Source organism: Perca fluviatilis, chromosome 11, assembly GCF_010015445.1.
Source record: "Perca fluviatilis chromosome 11, GENO_Pfluv_1.0, whole genome shotgun sequence".
In the NCBI taxonomy this organism is placed as follows: Eukaryota; Metazoa; Chordata; class Actinopteri; order Perciformes; family Percidae; genus Perca; species Perca fluviatilis.
The window spans coordinates 14884719-14906963 of NC_053122.1; the positions used below are offsets into that span (position 1 = coordinate 14884719).

The 22245-nt window shown below is 41.3% G+C and overlaps 1 protein-coding gene across 2 annotated transcripts in view; it reads right to left on the bottom strand.

The window, feature by feature from the left end:
• Window positions 1-10453: 10453 nt before the first annotated feature.
• LOC120568704 (BMP/retinoic acid-inducible neural-specific protein 3-like) overlaps window positions 10454-22245 on the bottom strand; it is a 22260-nt gene continuing 10468 nt past the window's right edge. For both annotated transcript variants that reach the window (XM_039816377.1, XM_039816378.1), the window contains exons 5-8: window positions 17173-17278; window positions 15143-15379; window positions 12998-13220; window positions 10454-11778 (exon numbers count right to left, since the gene is read on the bottom strand). In XM_039816377.1, coding sequence (XP_039672311.1) covers window positions 10644-11778; window positions 12998-13220; window positions 15143-15379; window positions 17173-17278 — 1701 coding nt within the window. In that variant the 3' untranslated portion in view covers window positions 10454-10643. The remainder of the gene's footprint in view (window positions 11779-12997; window positions 13221-15142; window positions 15380-17172; window positions 17279-22245) is intronic.

Sequence of the window (22245 nt, forward strand, 5' to 3'; positions counted from 1 at the left end):
AACAGTCCTTAGTTTTGTATTTTAAACATTTTCGTTGCACCAAAAAGAAACATTTCTCCACTTGAGCTATTTTGTCAGCCTGGATTGCTACCCACAATTTCATTTCAGAGGTGAAATGAAAAGGTAATTATCAGGCTACTACCCTGTAGTCACTGAAACTGTGAGACTGGTTGTACAGGTACAAATGTGTTCAAATAAATTATATAATAAATGTGAATAACGGAGAGTTATGGAAAAGGAATAATCTTACCAATTAGAGGAGTTACATTTGACAATATATGCCATATAACTTTCCATACAGTACTAAAAAAGTGTGTGTTGTTCTGTGGGATTCATTCTCGACTGTCACACTGTCCATCACTGCTCAGAACACATTATTTCCTTGACTTTCATTTGTCTCATCCAAAACTTCAAGTGGGATGTATGGCCGCAGAATTTAGGATATCATTCCTAAATCACTCCATCATATTCTGGAGGATTTATGAGGACAGTGTCTCTGGTCAGACCTGTCGTTGTCACCCTGCATGTCTTTGGTGCTTTATGATCCGTGAAATAGACGTTGCAGATGTTGGTATTTCGAGAGCTGGCGCTGCCTTCGCTTCTCCTCAGTTTTTCTCTTCTCTTTTCTTCTCCTGCCAGGAGCCGAGTGGGCCACATGAGGAGGATGGCCAGTGACAGATAGATAAGAGAAGGGTTATACACTCTGCCAGACAGTCAATCAGGATGACTAACGGTGTAACAACGTTAGGTTACACCATCAGGTAGGCTCTCATTCCCTAGCCTTGTTTCATGTAATTTGTTTTCGCTATCTGTCATATCGCCACAATGGCACAACACGCGCTACAGACAGAGAATGAAGTAAATACTTTATTACTTTCACTCTATCTCTCTCTTCCCCATCCTTCAGCACTTGCATGGTGAAAATGTACTTCTTTATAAAGATCTTTTTTCTGCAACAGAACACCTGTGAAGTGCTGTGTTAAATATTGTATATTCAACACAATTACAAAGTATAAGAGTTGCAAACCACTCAGCTCATTTTGACGTTTGCTGGAAGTCAGATTTATTTATACAGTATAGCCCCTTCTCACAAACGCCTGTGTGAAAGAAATCTACAGAGATAAGCCAACACACATCTGATGAACTGTCAGTCAGACAATATAACGATTGAGTTCAGCAAAAAACAACAGCAAGGAAACAAACAAAGCACAACGAAAAATAGCACGACATGCGGTCTGACCGAATTTACCTTGCCCAATTTACCCATCATGAACAGTTTTAGAAAATCATCGATGTCGAGCAGGAAAACCCTGTTGCCTGCAGGTGTGAAATAAACCAAAATGTAAGCATTCAAACAGATGTGACCTTCAGTTTATTAGTGTGGAAATGTGTTTTGCTAAGCATTCATTTGTCTGTTAAATCCTTGAATGTTGACACTGAGATCTGTTTGAGGCGGTGCAACAACCTCTGTGAAATTCAACCGATTTGTCTCAATTTCTCCATCAAAGTCCTTTGAGCATCATTGTGATCCTATTAGTGGACGTCTCTGGGTGAAGACGACTTCATTGAGCCATGGCGAGTGGGATCTGACAGCTGAGTGGGGGGTTTGAATAGCGACTGGGGTGCGAGGGTGAGGACAGAAAGGTGCAAGGAAGGTATAGTGGAGGAGAGGAGTGTGTAAAAGACACTTGAATTGAGACTAATGAATCCAGAGAGGAGCACAGACATCTCTTTCATCTTCAAGCAGACTTGAAGCGCTCTTTCATCATCATCGTCATCTGAAAGTTGTGCATGCTCATAGCTCATGGTGTACACATTTACCTGCAGGGAGGAAAGACAGATTTCACTTTCAAAGAATATATTCCCCCACTTTCCCTTTTGTCTGCACTGTTTAGAAGCAGAGTGAAGAGTCAATAAAGACGTGACACGTCCACTGTGAGGGACAGGGCCAGGTGACAATTATTTACCCTAAAATTAGCCTTGTTATTGTGCCTGATGAATGTGTGTGGAAATTACGAGTGAAGGCTTTGAATGGCAGGCTTACAATGCAGCATAACAAGGGCATGGGGGTGTTTGAATCAGGGTGACAGAAAGAAATGTGAGGAGCTACAGTTTCTTGTACATTTTAAAAGCTGAAATAATTAGAGGGGAAGGAATTTTCATTCTTATGAGTCCTTTTGGTCTGTCTGTTGTAAGAGTTCAAGTCAAGGCACATCAAGTCAGTTGTATTATTTATTATTTGTGCTAGTGGCGTGGTTCTAGGGATGGAATTAACAGTCTGTGATCGATCCAGACTGAAATATATCAGCATTTATCTGATTGATTGACATGGAATTGGTTATCCCCTGGTTTTTCACCTATCATGTGAAATATCAACACATTTTCTACACGGATTGCCAGAATCTTCAGACATTAATGGTTTCAGACATTACATCAGTCTTTGGTTTCCTCTAGTGCCACCATGATGTTAACATTTGTGGTTTAAATGTGCCATGATATGTGAAACCGACATTCATGTTCCCTTCAGGCTAAATTGTCATTTACGTCACTTTTTGACGCACTGGGTAGTTACACTTCACGGTCGCAGTTTTAAACACGTAGTTAATGTTGTGAATTCAAACAAAAACTACTTTTTTTTTAAAGTGCGCTTGTTACATAACTTGGGAAACAAACCACAGTTTACTGGGTGAAAATCCTGAATTTTATGACCCACCCATCCTCCACAATGTCCTCCCTGACGCTCGTTATACACCCTAAAGCTTGTTTTACAGTAACCGCAGCCGAGCTGGCGCGTGCATATGTGACGTCATGAAATCGCCGTGACTATTTATACCTGCGCTGGTGGTCGCAACACTAGTTGCAGTCTTCTCCTGAACAGCGGCGGCGCTAATGAGCAAAGGCTACTGATGTTGCTATTTCTACTGGCTAGAAGAAGAAGAAAAAGGTAAACAACGGCAGAACTGGCAGCAGCATTGCGTCAATGCTTCAATTTGATTCAATGACCTACTTCATCGGATCAAGCCTTTCATTCACCATAAAAGAACTCATCTTAACCCAGTAAGTTTACCAGAGAGACTTGCAGTCACTCTGAGAGTCCTGGCATCCGGTTGTCGGCGAACTCATTCAGGCCTCCTGTTTCCGCTTTGTCGTAGCTGCTAAAAAAGAGCTGTGCGCGACCTCGGCTCGCGCGCCATAAATCGGACACGCCGGCCGGATATTACATCATTTTGACGTCACGATGTCGCGCGCCACCTTGGATGCATCTAGTATATAACGGCTTTAACCCTAACCCTAACTCTACCCTAACCTAACCCTTACGTGGATGGTTTTACATTTGAGTTAGTTGAAAGCCCAGTGCGTCTCATACAGACGCTTAAGGGTGCCAAATACGTTTCATATTAACGTATCTGTGGTTTTCAGAAATGGAACTGTATGCTAGCTGGCAACGTATGCGGCGACCTTGTGTGAGTGGTATTGTGCCTGTGTGCATTTGTGGTCAACTTGAACTCACCATAAACTCCAGTTCGTCCTGTTATTTTCCTTCAGTCTCTTTCATTTCTTTCATCTTGTTTAGATTCACAAAGCCTTGGGATAAGTGCTAATGTTTTACTTAAGTTCCTCAACTTCGTGTCTTTGCCTCGGCTGCACCTACTTATGTCTTTCCATTGATTTTATATGCAATCATGCCATGTCTAAAATTCACCTCACGCATTTAGCTCAAAGCAATAAGCACAGCACAACAAAGGCACTGTCATGGCTATAGATGGCTGTAGACTTGTAGTCTTGCCTTTGTATCTCTTGACTGAACGCAAAGGCAGGATATTAAAAGAGAATAAAAGCCTGTGCTCTCATCTCTCTGCCCTTTCTTAGGTGATCTCAACCTGGTTTGTCACTTTGTGTGCATGTGTGTGTATGTGAGAGAGAGAGAGAGAGTGTGAGTCAGTGTGTGCTGCTAAACTAAAGCTCAGTGGCCTTCCTCTGTCCACAAGCAAAGACGTGATGTGACCATCTGACTGGATTTACTGTGACCCAGTTAAGCTGAATCCTCGGCTACTGCTGCCACGCAGACAACCTGGCTTTGCTTTCCTAAATTCCTTCTTAATTGAACAGACAGCTTACCGAGGGAAGACACAACAACTTTCAAAAGGCATTTAGGTAGGTAGTTTATTTTTCCTTGAGGTGAGGTTTGTCACTGGCTTAGTCATCAGAAATGTGACTTCACCCCGCTCCCCTCTGCTCCGAGCACACTGAGCCTCGGACTGGGATAACTACAACAGTCATTACTATACTGGCAGACGTATAAATCTAATCTAAGGGGTCGACAAGTCTACATCTTCATTTTATTTATTCTGCTGGTGAATGCCGTTCGGAGAGATGAATGGTTTGTGATTTTGAGACATAATTACTACATCCAGCTGAGGTTTTCGGAGCTGTCCTTAGATATGCCAGTTTCCCCTCAATAATTGTCCGCACGATTCCTGGCTGTGAGATTGCTGTTTGTCCAGTTATGGCAGCTTCTGCTTTCCAACAGTCCCCACAGGCTTAAAGTGCTGATTCTGCGTGCTTTTATAAGAGAACTTATTCTCTCTTAATCGCAAAATGGTCTACAGATGCCTTTTTTTGTGCGAGTCAGCCCCAGTTTGATTAATGTGATCGGGGAGAGCTGAAAGTGCTGCCAGCCTCAGAGGTGTCACCCAACACTGCTGAATAAATGAACAGAACTAATTGTTTGTTTATGATTTAAAATATTAATAACATTCAATGTATGAGGTCGTCACTTGAAATCAACATTTGGGACAAACATGCGCTATGGCTGGTGTAGCTTCGTATAACCATTAACAGTAATAGCATCGGCTGCACTGGCATTAGGACATTTAATAAATAAGGCTACATTAGTTGGACTTTGATGCAATTATATTATTCCCTTAAGAAAGAAAAAAATGTGTCTATTTATAATTAAAGTAGCTTGCATAATGTTTTTGGGAAGTGTTGGGGGGTAAACATTTGAAGGGGAAACTGCTAGATATGGCAGCGAAGATAGTGGCTTCTTTTAATGAGATGATGAAATATTCTCCAACAGCTTACTGCACATTGCACATCTTCACTTCACTGTATGTCATTCAAAGAGAAAAACGAAGTGAAATGCTATCACAGTTACAGTTGCACATTACCATAGGGACCTTGAATGCAAGTGAAAGTGGCCTTGACGATTATCATTAAGTATGATTGCACTTCAAGGATCCTCAAGTTCCAAGCTGACAAGTATTCCCGAGCCACTGATTAATGGACTATTATACAGTATGTTCTGCTCCAGAGCCACTTAGAGGACACTTTAGGGTTTCCACAGACAGTGGGGTAATGAGACCGTACAGTGCTTGTGTACGAGCCCTGGACATCCAAACCAAGTGAATTTATTCTAATGTTGCAGTTTGGAGCCTCATCAGGATTTCTGCAGTCTGCCTCTCTAATGCTGCAAGTTTAAAGAGGATGACGCTGAATCTGGAGCCTAAATCCCATCTCCCTCTTGGTGAAAACCCCAGGCAAAGTTTTGTTTACGCTGTGCTTTATCAGTGATCTGGGAAGCATTGTAAATCCTTCACATCTCCTCTTTCATCTCCATACAGCACCTTGATCCTCACTGCGCCATTAGTGCTGCGGCAATAATGAGAGAGTGGGGTGAAGAATTGCAACCTTCTGGATACATTGCTTTTGTACGGTATATATATGTGTGTGTGTGTGTGTGTGTGTGTGTGTGTGTGTGTGTGTGTGTGTGTGTGTGTGTGTGTGTGTGTGTGTGGTGTGGGGGGAGGGAGGGGGTGCACCGGCACTGCTCATTATAGAAAGACTTTATGTAAATCCAAAAGCCTCTGTTGTTGTTAATCTTTGTGAGGAAGCGATCCCCAACATTTTATTGTGCAGCACACAGCTCTCAAAATGAAATAAGATGATGATGTTGATTATGGCTGATAGTGTGGAGCAAATAGCCAGATCTGAATTATTCTGAAACATCTAATCAGTAACTTCATTTTGTTTTATCCCACAATGGACAATCTTCTGGAGTAGCAAAACAAACCAATATATTGGTTTGCAGATGTATAAGGTGAATACTTTCCATTTTCATATATTTTATAGAAGTCATTGTCGTTTTTATACTTTATAGTTTTCTCTCTGGCTGCATTCGAAATTCTCTGAAACCTGAAATGTATTTAGTTATGATTTTTTATTTGTTCCATAATAAATACTTAATGTATATCAGAGTTTTTCCCCTGACATAAAATGTCGGGGTTGTCATCCTGCCTTGCCGACTGATTTCATAATTCCATCAGTCTTGGTTATTTTGTGCCATTGATAGTGTCTATAGTCCGCGATGATTGAGAGGATTTTCCACCCTGTCAGTAAAATCCCAGAAGAAACACTTAACATTAAAACTACTTTTGACATTAAAAAACCCACATTTTATAGATGCATTAGTGACAATGGGAAAAAATGTCAGTATTGCATTGAAAAGCCATCAGTCAAGCACTCCGTCAAATCTGATCTTGGGCAATCATATGGTTCAGTTTGGCTAGCTTCATGAGCAGTGACAACATATTCAAAAAGCGGTGTGTCAGATCTCATTTGATTTGCAAGTGTGGTATTACACTGCTGGATCTGCCTAACATTATTTGATGTCTTATCATTATTCCAGTCTACATTAGACCCCCTATTACTGCTGGCAGAATATAGCCACACTCTTAATTTTCTAAATTAACATGTCCTTATGCTAATTGAATGGGGTTTTAATAGCTCTCAGTAGATAGCATCTAGAGTGAAGGAGAGAAAAGCTATATGAATGCCCCCATTGCCCATCCACATCTCCTGGAGACAAAAAGTGTACTATTAAGTACTGATGGCACATGTGGACATCCAATTAGGACACAAAGCAAACAAACAGTCTCCAAGCAGCCAGAGTATTTGCAAATGTAAAGCCAACAATACAAATGGGACTCAGGGATCAATAACCTGTTTCCTGCTTCTTTGTGTGCTCTTTATCATAAAAAGCTCTAGACAGAAGCAATGCTCTACAGTTAGTTTCCAAGGAAGGTCTCCCTCGTGTCTTTTAAAGCAAGCTGTCTGGGCTGTTCTGACGTATCGTCAGCTATTATTCCTGATGCCTCCCATGGGGTCGTCCTCTCCATAAACTCTTCCCCTTCACTGAGCCCCTGCCTCCCATCACCAGCATGCTTGTTAAACAGACACACACATTAGTCTAACTCATGTTTCCTCCGAGGCCCACAAGCCTGCCAACCCAAAGCTCCTGCTTATCACTCAGCCTCTGCCCCTTGTGTGTGTGTAAGTAAATGTGTGTGTGCATAGCTGCTTGCACACATTTATACTAATGTCCTGCCCTCAGATAAAACCTCTCAAGGATGCATACATTTATTTTCTTTATCCAAGCATACTCTTAATCACCTTGTGTGTTTGGTTTGTGTGGCTTGAACTGTAAAGAATTTGACCCAGAATCCATTAGCAGAGGAGCACAAATGCAAATGTTCTACTTGAATGAAAATAGAAACATCCAGATAAGGAATCTTGTGAAAAATTATTCTAATATATGGTTTAACATATCATTGCAACATATATTCAGACTCATCTGCACCAAGAGGAATGCTGTTTTTGATGCATCAATCTCTGCAGGTCAAGTAGAGTTTGAATGCAGCCGCATCACTGTATCTGCATACATTTAAGTTCCTCAATAGCGCTGAGGTCAAGCACATCAAAACTATTCTAAAGTATCAAATAGGGAAACATACCCCAGGGTAAGCTAAGCAACTGTAAGCACAACCAAGTCAAAACATCAATGTGATGAACTAATTCTGCAGAACTAACAGACTGGATGTGTTAGGATCCTGGCCTGTGCAGTGGAGCATCCTGTTTCCTAGGACTGTAAAGATATCAAGTCAGCTCCTGCATGAGCACAAACAGTATGCTCCTGGTAAACACCAGAAGCAGGTCATTACACAGCTATTAGTGAGGAAAGAAACAGAGCAAGCAGAGTCCAATCAAATCTTTTGGTAATTTGACCTAAAGATTTTCTCATTATTGTCTCGGTTGTTTTCTAGTTGTTACATTCTGTTGGTTATTTAAAAATCAACTCTTGTTAATTGTGTGTTGGCTGGTCACTGCTCCTTTTAGCAATATTCCCCTGTGCATGTTTTCTTTCTTTTTTTTATTAAATTACATTTCTTGAATTCACAAAGAGGATTTTCAAAATGTCACGCTGTGAACATTTTTGTATCTGGAATGTTTGTTTCATTTTGGATATCTGACATTAGAGTTTTGACTAGTAAATTCTATTGTAGATATCTAAAATGGGAGTTCTTCCTAGTAATAATTATATTGCAGATATCTGGAATGTTCATTCTGGATAGGAAGAATGACGTTGTGGATATCTGAAATGGAAAGCCCCATACACATGAATGGGAAACGTGACGTCATTTGTAATAGTAAGAATAATGTTGTGGATATCTGAAATGACAATTGTAGATAGGAAGAATGTCATTGTGGATATCTGAATTGTTCTTTTTGACTAGGAAGATTTGAATTATGGATATCTGCAATAAATATTCAGTCTAGCTATTAAATGGCTTGCCATAAATGTAGCTTCAATTTTTATCCAAATCGATAAAAAAATGTGTTCAGTCCATTAATCTCTGACAGAAATTCAGTCAAGGATGATGCCTCCTTTATCACAACAACTTTTTTTAAGCTGATCTTGAGGAGAAAATGAATGTAAAACCAAAACTGGAGCTGCTCACAACAACAAACTCTTTTTTTCTTTTTCTTCCTATGTCTCACCCCAGAGGTACACTGGACTGCTTCCAATAACACTGCACCATATTTTCACACCCAGATGCAGAATATTTGCTGGTTAAAAAGATTTTATAAATCACACCAGATGCTCACAGTTTTACCACAAGAATTAACTCTTTACTGGGACGTGATCCAAGTTCAATATCTTTCTCACAAACAACCTTTCCCCTGAAGTCAATCAAAACACACAGTACATGCTGGTAGATTTTGGCATGTTAAAGATTACTACTTCCAGTGCATAAACTGCTATAAAGTAAAACAACTTTTAAAATGAGAGCATCAGAAAAAAGGAAAACGGCTGTAAAAAATTATTTTAAAGGGTGGTTCTAATAACCAGTATGCTCTTGTGATGTCTGACAGCTCAGTAAAAGACTTGTGTTATAGTCTGGAGATAGCGCAGCTGTGTCTTAAAAGTGGCCAATAACATTATAAAATCAATGGTTGAGCTCAAAGGCAGTCAATGGAAGATGCTTGTAATGAAATGAATGCCTTGAGGCATTTTACCAATCTACTCTTTGCCACATAAACTGATTAAACTGTAACACTGCAGCATGATGCATCATATAGTAATCTAAATGACAGTAGGGGTGGTGGTGGTAGTAGTATGCTTAGCAACTCATTTCACAATCAAAACTGCATCAACAACCTCTTCACATTCATTTGGAATGGTAGCATCAGAGCAAATTGTGTCTGGCTTTAATCTCAGGAGAAACATGTCCGGTGAATTCTGATGAACCTACGTCTTTGCTACAAGTTCTTTAGATGCTCGTCTAATAAAAGCCGCACCATGCTGCTAGCCTACGGCTCCGCTGTCGAGCTTGGGGGATTCAAACTGATTTCCCTTTTGGTCAGAGTCACTCTTTTGAGGGTCCAACTCGCTCCGGCGCTGGGCAAGAGCACTATCCTTGTCACTGATACCTAGCTTACTATTGTTTGATGCTGGGCATGTCTCTGCGGCACCCCAGCTCATCTATCACAGTAACTGTGAATGGCGGATGGGAGCAGCGGAGAAACAGAGGCAGACCGCTCCGACCCTCCCTTCTCTCACTATATACTTAGCAATCTGTGCTGAGGCTATTCCCCCAATGGAGAATGGAGACCTTGTGTTCTGAGGCTCCAGATGGGCAAAAACAACACAGCACACAACACTACAACTCTCCAGAGAGATAAGGCGATGTGAGGATATTTTGATGCGTGCTAGCTTTTTGTGTAAAAGTGATTAAAATGTAACGTGATAACAATAAGTTATCTTCTCATTCAGCTTCTTACTATGAGCAATGGACTCGTGCATGAACACAATATTTTATGCAACATTTCACGTGAGAGATTTATGGATTGTTTGTTTTTCTCACTACTTTGAAGTTGCCGAAAAGGTGATGTCACGCATTTTAATGCATCAATCAGAATCAAAACATGTTGTCAGGCCACTGTCAATCAAATCTGATCAAACCACATCCACACTGTCCTGAAGAAGCAGATTATTAAATGTTGAACTATTAATAAATTATATTGTTGTTTTGTTTCCCAAACTTTAACTTTGATTCTTTGATTAATGCTTATTTAGTCACATGTTTCATATTATAGTGAAATACTTAAAAAACAAGTTTTCAGGGGCTTTAATCCATAAAACTACACTAAAATTATAAAAACATCAAATTTAATTGCACATAGTGTATGTACAACAAAGCCTTGAACAACATGTCAAACACTTGACACAAATGGATCCAGCTGACAAAGGATACGGGCCTGTCTGTGATGAGGAAATAGTACAAAACATCAAATAGTGGCCATTAACCACACAGTTTATTTGCCTCGTACTCTGCGTAGTTTGGTTGTCTGGCACTGAAAGCTTGCAGGGCAGTGAGTATTCTGGTCACGTCTGCAGTGGGCAGTTTGAGTCTGTGGCGGAGCAGACAGGCGAACAGATCCACGTGCGGGGCCCCTGGAGGCGAGAGGCGGTTAACCCTGTAGCGCAGCTCCACCAGCTGCAGCAGAGCCGAGTCCTGTGATCCCTGAGTGTACGGGTAGTCTATCTGCAGAATCAGGTCCTGGATCGCCTCAGGGTCAAAGTGCACGCTGTATCCGAAAAGCTGCATGCTGTTCACTTTCATGTAGCCGATGTTGTTAGACGGCTCTGTTGCCTCCAGAGGCTCATAGTACACCGTCATGTTTTTGTTTCCTCCTGTCACTCCCACAGGGTCCCTGATACGACTCCTCAGGTAGAAATGAACGGTCTCAAAAAAGCTCTTCCATCTGTTTCCTACAGTTAAAGTCCAATTATAGCAGTCCAACGGGATATCCAGCTTGGTCCGCTCCCAGTCAGGGTATCCGTGCTGACCTATAGGCATGGTCCAGCTCTCTGAATGGCTGCCCCCAAAGGGATTCACAAACAGAGACAACGCTGGCTCCAGAGTGCTGTTTCTGGTGAGGCAAAACTGGAGGGCGAGTCCGAGGAGCATATGAACACGGTTGGACTTCACCCGGTTGCTCTTGAGGGTGAGCAGCATTCTTTTCCTCCAGGAAGGGTCAAACCAGGTGTTAACACGCACATCATTGCTCACAAACACAGCATTCAGAGCGATGCGCGGGTCGCGCCGCTGGAGCAGGTAGCGCAGCTCCAGATCCTGCAGGTCTCGGTCACTCTCCAAGCCAAGGTAGGGGTCCGTAGGGTCAGGCACGGCGGGCCGGCAGGCTCCCTGGATCAAGGTGAAGCCGAGGTTGCAGCCGGAGCATCGTGTCCTGTTCTCTGAGGAACAGGAGGCACAGCGGGCACCGTCGCCCACAGAGCAGGGAATGAGGCCCTGGCAAGGCGGATGGTTGTAGGGGCAGGAGCAGCTGCGGCTCTCGTCACTGTAAACACCAACCTGGTTGTTCTCACTGCAGTATAAAACGGAGAGGGCGTAGCTCAACCAGAAATGCAGAGGCCTGAGAATAAAATGACAGTTGTGTTAAACACTTAGAGATACAACATTTCTGTATTGGCTATTAAAGAATATCTAATGCATATTTGTTACTTTGAGTCTCATGTTTGTTTGTTTTTTGATTATGCATGCAATGAAGGAAATGTTTTGCCCAAGAAGATTAATCCTGCCTTTAAAAATATGTGTTGTTTTGATGTGCAGCAAAAAACAATTTTAGCCAAACTCCGACTCGGCTGGAGTTCCAGAAAGCAAAATCAGATCAAACTAGATATATTTGAATCTATTGAATTCCCCTTCTGTGGTGCTGATGGGTGGTGATGACATACATAACAGATGCACATACCCATACATACTCTTATTGTCTCGTAACTGTCTTCTTTTCTTTAAAGTTGATACTGTTTATTTTATAGCAGATACAGCACATAACAATGTTATTTAAATACAAGTACAATAAATAAAACCCACAATATTCTGTTCCAAAGGGACACAAAGAAATAGACTTACCCAGTGACCCTAAACTACTATTGAATCCTTTTTTTACAAGCAGAAGGGGTGTGATAAAGATGTGTAATTGGATTGTGAACTAAGAGAGGCTGTGTCGGCATTTGACTAGAGAGCTGATGTATTGTGTCATTTAGTTAATTTCCCTGCCAGAAATAGCTATCAATATAGAGTGTTCATGAGAGTGGCATAAATCTGAGAGAAGTTATAACCACAGTGGTCTCTGGTAGGCTGCTGAAATAGAGTATCCAGGTGGGAGTGCTGCTGAAACAGCAGCTGTAACAGTAAAGAAAATACAGTAATAAATATAAGCAAAGTCATCATGTATTGCTGGCCACAGCAGCTTAAATTCCTGGATGTGATTCCATTCAAACAAATGGATTATTATATGAGGAATTTTAGGATGCTGGATTGATGTAATGCAGTATAAACCTGCAGGCAGTTAAATGTGTCTGTTTGGCCAAACATGATCCCGTTTGTCTCCCCCCCCCCCCACCCCCACGGTGGAACAGAGGAGCAGCTTTGCTCCTGTCAGCACATTTCGCCTCACTCCACAACTACTTTTCCTCAAGTGCCTTCTAATAAGTACCGTCCCGCTCTGCTGCTTTCTCCCAGCACCTGGTGCATAAATCATTTTCATAATTATAAGTTTTGGGGAGCACCTTGGGTTAACAGGCAGCGGTATAAATATTCCCCTCTCTTGTACTTGTCTTGCCTCTTACCTTGTCCTCTGCAGGACTACTTTGGGCTTTTTTCGGCATCTCTTGCTGAGGCTGAAGAGCTTGTTAGCGGCGCGGCGAGCTTTGGTGAAAAGCTGGTTGCTACTGGTCTCCAGCTGCCTGTAGCGCTGGAGCATGCTGGCATCCGTCCTCCACATGTGTTCCACAACAGATGTGTTTACAGCGTAATGGGTTGGCAGTTTCCCAACAAAGCTTTGGAACTCCTCTGGTAGGAGAAAAAGCACATGAATGAGTAAACTCTGCCTGTGGCTATGTGCCACAGGGTAACATTATTCCCAGAAAAGAAAAAACTGTCTACTCCTCATTGTTTATCCCAGAAAAGTAAACAGCTCAAGAAGAGAAATAACAGCTGCAACATGCCACGAAAGCATGTTTTGTTATTTTGAATTTCTTTGGAGGGAATGCTGATCTCATGAGCATGTCAGAGGACAGCGTCCTTTTCATATCTTGTTTCTGTAAGAGGATACATGTTAATCACCACCTGTTGCCAGCGTATAGTACTGTACACCTTCAAAGCAACTAGTCTCTAATTAGACATGAGTGAAACTGAAAGCAAATTGCTGTTCCTGCCTTCAACAATGTGAAAGTAAGGCTTGGATCGCTAAGGTGACTTAAATCACATGTCAAAGAAAAAAAACTTCATTAAGATTTATTTTTGACGCATGAGGAAACTTTTTCAGCTGTGACACATCTGCGTTTCACCTGGTACAAATTATTTGCACATAGGCGCACACATGAAAGCATTGCACTCTCTGCCACTCTCTTTCTGTACTATAATAGCATGGTACAGCAGGTTCTTCCTTTCTGATTTGTGCCACATCAGAGTTGCTGCAAATGTCGCAAATGTCTGTGTAAATGACAGGCGAGGCTACTGATCTTCCTGTACGGTGTGTTGAAATGGTAATTATAGCACTGTCTCAAAATGAATGCAATAATACATTATTAGGTGCTTGGATGCAGGCCAGGCTTTGTGTAATTGTTGGTTCATTTATGTGTAAAGACGCCCTTTTCAAGTACAGTGAGCTGAGGGAATTTACTGTAGGAGACATGAATGAGGAAAACACAGTATGCTCTTATACACCAGGCCTTTCATTCACTGTCACACAATCAATGAAAGAGCGCCGCGTTACATTCACCAACCGTGATGATAAACTCACTGGTGCTCTAATTGTGTTGGTTAGCTCAACACATTAGAGGAATAGAACAACATTTTTGCATTGTGATTTCATATCCTTATTTTTTTGTATGTTGGTTTACCTTTCTAAATAGATAGAATTTATGCAGATGTAGCCTTTTCCATTATAAGAGCTTACTGACATGACTTTAAAACAATAGTTTGACATTTTGATTCCCTTTCTTGCCAAGTGTTAGATGAGAAGATTGATACCACTCTTATGTCTGCACAGTAAATATGAAGCTACAGCCAGCAGCTAGTTGGCTTAGCATAAAGACCGGTGGGGGTGGGGGGGTGACAGCTAGCCTGGCTCTGTCCAAAGGTAACAATATCCACCTACCAGCACCTCGAAAGCTCACTAATTAACATGTCATATCTCGTTGTGTTAGACAACACGTTGTGAGTTATATGCTGGACTACTTTTACATTTCGTTTTTTGTAAGAATTAAACAAACAAGATGTCACGTGTTTGATATTTACAGTACACACAAGTGAGAGGTATTCTTCTTATATAACTCTTAGCAAGAAAGCAAATAAGCGTAGGCTAATCCTTAAATATTGAACTATGCCTTTAATTACACTTTTTTTGTGATTCTTTACAGCACTTTGGTGAGAACAGATGGACTTTTTAAAATATCTGTGTATTTTCAGACACTGCAGCCCTGAGCACCTAAAGAGCACCAGAAGCATCATTTGATCTGATACAATGACTGACAGGTCTCTTGATTCAGCGTCTGGCAGCTGCCAATGTTTGACAGCCAAAAATACATTTAGAACAAAAACAAGACAAGATTAAATTTCTTTTCTTTGTGAAAAATAACCTGTCCTGAAGTCCAGCATTTTGAGAGTTTTAAAAGCCAATGTTCCACACTGAGTTTTTGACAGCACCATTCAAGTTGACATTTCCAGGTCTCATTTTAGTGTGTCATAGTGAATTAAAATCCCTGACTCACCGGATTCCTCAAACTTCTGGTAGGTCAGCTTCAAGGTGTCTCCGATGCGCAGCAGGTTGCTTTCCAGAGTGTCCAGGTCAGAGAGAGGACAGTTACACTGAGGGAAGTCCACGCTGCACTTGCACCAGCAGTCGCTGCTCTGGCAAACAAACTGGCCCTCACATTTACAGCCGATGTAGTTGAGAGCCGCCTGAATGAAGCGGCTCTGCAAGTAGCCTGGTAGGATGACCTGCAGCCCTGTGGAAGGTATAAGACTGGATGAAGATGGGCTGAGGTCTTTGTTTTGGGCGTCCTTGGGGAAAAAAATCCATAATAATCTTTCAGCATATTGTTGCACAGTGGTCTGAGAGAAAACTAGACTCCTGTGCCTCCTCTTGGCTCTGTATTCAGGCTTCAGATAATCAAGCTGTCACGGGAGACTTTGGTCAATCACAGGTCATTTCAGATAGAGATAGCGTTGCTATTGGCTGTTCTGCACAAAGAGGACAGAGGGAGAGCGGCAGGAAGAGCACTCTACTTCAAATTCTGCTGGTTTTATTGCATTCTACCCACTGCAGCTTTAAGCTATTCGAAACACATAAAATGAGCCACATTGTTGCACTGTCTCCGTGACATCACCTATAGGTTTCTTAAGAGCCCTTGTGAAGCTCAGTGTGAGCCACTCTGGCCTTCGTGGCTTGGGTTAAAATAAACCTTTTCTGGCAGAAAGCTCTAAAGGCTGACTTCTTCTGGGTGCGCCAAACTCACAAAATGGGCACAAAAGGTGAGGCGTAAGTGGAGCTAAGGTGGGCCAAATGAAGCCTACAGTCTATACTCTTCTCGTGGCCATTCAATAAACTGCATTTCTGACATTTTCCCATTGGCTTTATTGTTCAGCACCGGAGGTTGCCACTGGGGTAAATATGAGGCTACTGATGATGTCACCATTATGAAGCTCAGCGCAAATTCCTTCAGGAAGACTTCTATGACTAGCCTTGTGAGACCGTCCTGATCTCGCGAGCTCCAGTTTTCCACTCGCAGATCAGTCTGGCATCTTGAGATAGAGAAAATTTGGAGCCGTTAGCCAAACGACCGGGCCAATCAGCGTTGGTTTTGAGGTGGGTTAGGTGGTGATAGACAGATGTTTTATCCAATCAGCTAACCAGTATTTTCAGACAGCAGTAGCCCCAATTCTGTTAGCCACTTGCTAATGCTTTTTTTCTCTTGGATCCTTCTTTTGGAATATGGACCAGGAACCTGAAATGGTGCCTTTTATTCCTAAATTCTCGTTACACAAACGGCAAATATCCTTTACCGACATGTTGCTTGCATGCTGAGCTAACGAGCTATGCTTTGCTTGCAGCAGCAGGGGCTTGTGGTTGTATTTTCATACGCTTCGTTGATCTGATTGGTTGATTTGGCCCGTCTATCACCAACATAGGTGATAGACAGATGGTTCATCCAATCAGCTAACCAGTATTTTCACCCCTTCCCAAAAGTTCTCCAACGGAAAGTTCCCAGATGGATATGCCGAGCAAATGCGAAGCGATCCATCTGGCGGAGTCAGGTTATTCTATGACTGCAATCACCACTATTTCTCCCTAATTATATTCAGCTGTTAAGAGGCGTGCACTCTTCAGTAAACCAATCAGAATTGGCCACGAAATAATGATCCAATCACAGAACGACATGTTGCTTTAAATGTCCCTCTCTTGCTATCAGCTGTCTTCTCAGGCAAAAGTGCAACCCTCCTCCTCCTCCCCTTCCACCTCCGGGCTTCGTCAACCTTTGCAACCCGAGTCCCTTCTGGCGGACGGGTCCTCCGTTCGACCTCCTGGTTCCCTCTCCGCCATCATCAGTGTCTAGGCTCCATCGGGGGGGAATATGCCTGTTTCTCTGCCCCTTTAAATATTTACTATGATAGAGTTTAATCCCCAAAGACTATGCACATTTCATGTATCCATGTTCATATCACGCTCATCTATAATAAATATTTGCATATCTGCAACGAAGTCTCTCCTGATTGAAATGATCTAGGGAGCAGATTTTACCTTGTAGTTGAACCTTGTTTTCTGGACTGTGAACCAGTACAGAGCTGACTGTGTCCAGATTGTCATAGTTGCTGCATCCGAGCGGGCCAGTTCTAGTTTCCGTCACCTGCAAAGAAATCAAGAGAATGTGAATCTTTTGTGTTGTGATTTTTTTTGTCATTTCATCTCTTGAGTTTGCCAATACGGAGAACAAGACAGCGGATAAACTTAGTTTAGTCAGTGGGGAAAGTCATCTATCACGTAACTTTTACATGATCTTTTCGTATTCATTTGATTCGTGACTCATTTTTTACTTCACGTGTATTTTGAAATCCCAAAAGAACATTGAAAAGCCTCATCAAAAGGCTTTTTATGCCTCAAATGAATTTTAAATGCAATGAGTCACAGAAGTAATATTTAAAAGGTCTTCGTTTAAAATGCTTTCTCAGAGAGAGTAATTGGTTCTGATCTAAGAGAAGAAATCTACTTCCCTTCGACTTAAAAACTAGGAAGCATAGGATATGTGGGTGGGACAATCTAATGGGGGTCTGGGGGTCCTCTGGGTGGGGGTGGGGGGGGGGTCATTTCCTTGCCTGACGTCGTCATACTCAGATTCTAGTCAGAATCATAGGTCAGAATCGGAGTCTGATGGGGCGTTTTTTAACCGAACCAGGAAAGAAAATGCCTCTGCACTCAATTGGATAGACCTACAACCAATCAGAGCAACAGAGACAGACGTCACAGAAGCTGCACGTCAAAGGCAGGCTTCGACAGAGCAAAGGCAGAGGCAGCAGTTTCTGTGTCGTGCGGACGGGTGTGGCAATGTGTATACATACGTGATCGCGGTTCTCTGTTCCTCTTTTAAAATTAATGCACTGCCGATATCTTCTATAACAGACGCGATGGCAGCCATTTTTGTTGTAAACAAATTCAACCCAAGCACTCTTTGGCGACATGGTTGATTAAGTTACTGTTGATCATCTGTCCATCATCGTATAAAGCCCTGACAATTTGATTGGTCCGAACAGCTCTGGCTCGAGCATAGTTGCTCCACAACGGATCAAGTCCCAAGTCCAGACCGAACTTCCCGACCTCAAATGTTGTGGGCGGGGCTAAATTTGGCTGGCATCCAGGCTAGTCATTTCCTGTATTCTAGTGCCTTTTAACAGGTTTGTGGCTTGAGGATCTCTTAATGCTTCTATGCAATTTCTGTTAATGCTGTCAAAACAATGAGTGAAGTGGAAAGGAAATCTGTTGTCAAAGTGCCCCACTGCATTCTCCAATAAACTACATTCATCATCCAAGCTAAATTATGTTATCTTGGTGGCTTTGTTCACACACACGTTTTACACACATACAGTAACACTGCTAGAGAGGCACTCTGGACAGGCGGGTCAAAAAGTGTCAAAGCAGGGTTTCAAGTCAGTTATTTATAACTTATAGAAATAATAGGCCATTTTTTTACCATCTCTTCCCCTTTCTCTGTTTCTTCCTGTCTCTCAATTTAAATTATATTCATTATGCTTTAGTGGCATGATTGTAACAAAGACAATATTGCCAAAGCATCAAGAAAGCTCATAATGAGATTTAAAAGAAAAAGGTACAAATCATAAAATCAAGAAAATAGAAAGAAATCTATTAACACTTGCTCTGTATGTGTATGTGTGTGTATTGAAGTTGATGTGTGTGTTTGTGGTGATATTTATGTTAATCAGAGGGTTGAAAGTAACGAAATACATTTACTCACGTTACTGTATTTGGTCGTTTTTTTGTGTATTTTGTATTTTTTAAGTAGTTTTTAAAATCGGTATTTTAAAATGTACGTGATTACATTTTGAGTGAAGGATTGTATTTCGCTACATTATAAATCCCATCCGTTACTGAGTAAAAAAAAAAAAACGAAAGGAAGAAAAAACATCGAGCCCTGAATGACTACACCATACCGACTGTAATGCACCCTGAATGCAGCAGCATTCTTTATTTTGCGCGAACGTATGCAGCTTCTTCTTCTCTGGTTGTAAGTCGCAATTAAAAAGAAGTAGAAGAAGAACTGCACCGTCGGACCCATGGATGTCGGACCTGGAACTGAGAGGGAGACGTTAGCATGGACGTAAATCAGCTGTTATCCCTAAAAAATGACTTGACTGAAGCAGAGTGCGAACCGACATCTGAAGCTTGGCTAGATAATTATGCTGCAAAACAACAATGATCCAGGGATGCAGCAGTCAAGACCAGCTTTGTGACAAACTACAAAGTCGCCAAAACAGTAAGCCATTTTCTGAAGGGGAGGTAATTAAAGAGTGTTTGGTGGACTCTGCTGCGCTAATATTCCCAGAGGAAAAAAAGAGACGTTTGAGAACGTGTCGCCTGATATAAAATTAATATTGAGCAGAATTAAGTTTAGCCTATTGGTCCGACCCTCCACAACAGTCCCTTTTTCTCATGTGGCCCCTTAGGAAAATGAACTGCCTACTCCTGCCAGGACAAGGTATGTAGGAGACTGGCTGAATTTATTCACATACATCTAATTAGCTCATACGGGCTACTTAGGTGTGTAGAAGCTAGCTGCTAGTCTGGGCTGTAACATTAGGGTCTGTTTATGTTAATATACAGTATCTCACAAAAGTGAGTACACCCCTCACATTTTAGTAACTATTTCATTATATCTTTTAATGGGACAACACTGAAGAAATGACACTTTGCTACAATGTAAAGTATTAAGTGTACAGCTTGTTTAACAGTGTAAATGTGCAGTCCCCTCAAAATTTTAATTCCAAAGGCCAAGGGAACTTTATCAGGATGCATAGTATCCTGGATCCATGAAATAACTGGCCTTTATAATAAACATCTTCCTGCCTCTATGGGAATCTAACATAGGGGTGTAGTGACTTTAGTTGCCAGCAGTTTAGACATTAATGGCTGTGTGTTGAGTTATTTTGAGGGGACAGCACATTTACACTGTTATACAAGCTGTACACTTAATACTTTACATTGCAGCAATGTGTGATTTCTTCAGTGTTGTCCCATTAAAAGATATAATGAAATATTTACTAAAATGTGAGGGGTGTACTCACTTTTGTGAGATACTGTAATTAACAGTATGGGTCTAACCCATTTATGGCGAAAAACACGTGATTTGGCCTTGATTTGCATTATAACTGTTGTTTGTTTGTGAAGAAAAGAAGGATGGCCCTCAGAACTAACAATGTATGGTACTTTTACTTTCAATTGATTGTTTGAAAACATTTTATGGGATGGTCCGAACTAAAATTGCACATTACATCTTTCTAAGGGTCTTAAATAACGTGTGACATGGGTTATGTTGTTATTACATGTGTATACATTTGTATAGATGTTTAAAATGAGTTACTTATTACTTTTACTTGAGTATTTTTTCAGTTTTTTCTGTTGTCTCTCTCCTCAGTCCTGACAATAAATGCTTCTTGTGTTTTTATGTGGTTTTCGACATGGTAAAAGTGTGGGTGGGACTTGTCCCTCATATAATAGCTTTGGTGCTGACTGATTTACATCTCTGCTTAATTTAAACAATAATTCATCTTGATGTTAAACTTACAATTTATGACACGCTGGAACACAAAAACACATAACTTGTGCAGATTAACTCGTGCATATTAGCATAAATTTATGCTAAGGATCCATCCTATTTCCTCATCCTCAATACCGTGTGTGATTTTAATGAATGGCCAAGTATCGCAGGTACTGCTTTACATCCCTCATAAAAAGGAGTATTCATCTCGCTCTCTTGCTCTTTTTCTCTCGCTCTGCTCTTCAATCTGCCTGAACTCCACACACACTGCAAAGTGGCAAATAAATGGAAGTCAGCCTGGCTGGAAATTAATGGAATGATATTTCTAATCCATCAAGCTGATGCACAACCATAGGAACACGTTCTCAGTTTAGGAGGGGGAAGGGGGGGGGTCACTTGTCTTCATCAGTGGCTACTCACTTTAGCATCTACGTTTGCCCCTAAGGCTGATTAATGTGTACACTCTAATGGCCATTTCAGATGATAAAATGGATGATTGGTGTTTCATAGTACAGGCACTGCCACTGCTGCTCGCCTCGTTCTGCTTCTTCACTTTCCTCTTTAAAGCATGATAGCGGGGAGGCGATGGCTTTGAGACATATTATCTTCTTATATTGTTTTCCACTGCTTTAAAATAGTCAGTCACTTAGTCTGTAATGGGTGATTAGCAAAGACACGTTTGACCATTTTACGTTAAAAGTTCAACAAATTAATTTATCAGTCTGATGCAAATCAAATCATCCCAGTGCCTTCTGCACACAAGTTTTTTCATGTGACAATAAACTGCACGCTTAAGAGAGAAAAATAGGAGAGATAGATTTTGCTGAACCCCTGCAGCTACAACAGGTGAAGTTCCTGGTGTCAAGCCAATTCTGTAAATAAGCATTTGTTCTTAATCCTACCTGATTAAAAAAAGTTATGGAAGTAAATTCCCTGAGCTGGAATTAAAGGATTTGTTAGTGCATGTTAGCGCTTAAAGTTGAGTTATCAAAGTGTTATGAATTTAAACGTTGCTCTACACACATTGTGTGGTGGAAAGATGTAGGATGTATTGAACTTTGAGGTACTTGTATGCTACTTTATACTTCTTCTCTTCTTCTCTCTTTCTGAGAGAAATATTGTATATTTGATCTACTACATTTATTTTAAAGCTATAGTTACTTTTTACTTTTCAGATTATCATGTTACACACAATCCACATGATCTGTTTGTAAAATATGAGTCCTTGTTATAGATTAAACTACCAAGCAGTATAGAATGCTGTTTAAATTAGCTCCACCTCAACTGTTGCGTAAATGTCAGTGTATCAACAATATAGATCCAATAATATAATAAAAGACCATTGTCAGGAGTCAGTCTGCATAATAACGGTGTTTTACTGCCCTCTCTTGTTGAAATGTCAAGTCCGTTGTACCTGTAACCAGACCCAGCAGTGATGTCAAAGTGTACTGACGCTCCCTGGAGTACACTTCTACGTGTACATCCTTGCAGAGGAGAAGTTAAACCACTGACTAACTGTGTGAAATGTGTGTATGCATTTATTTATT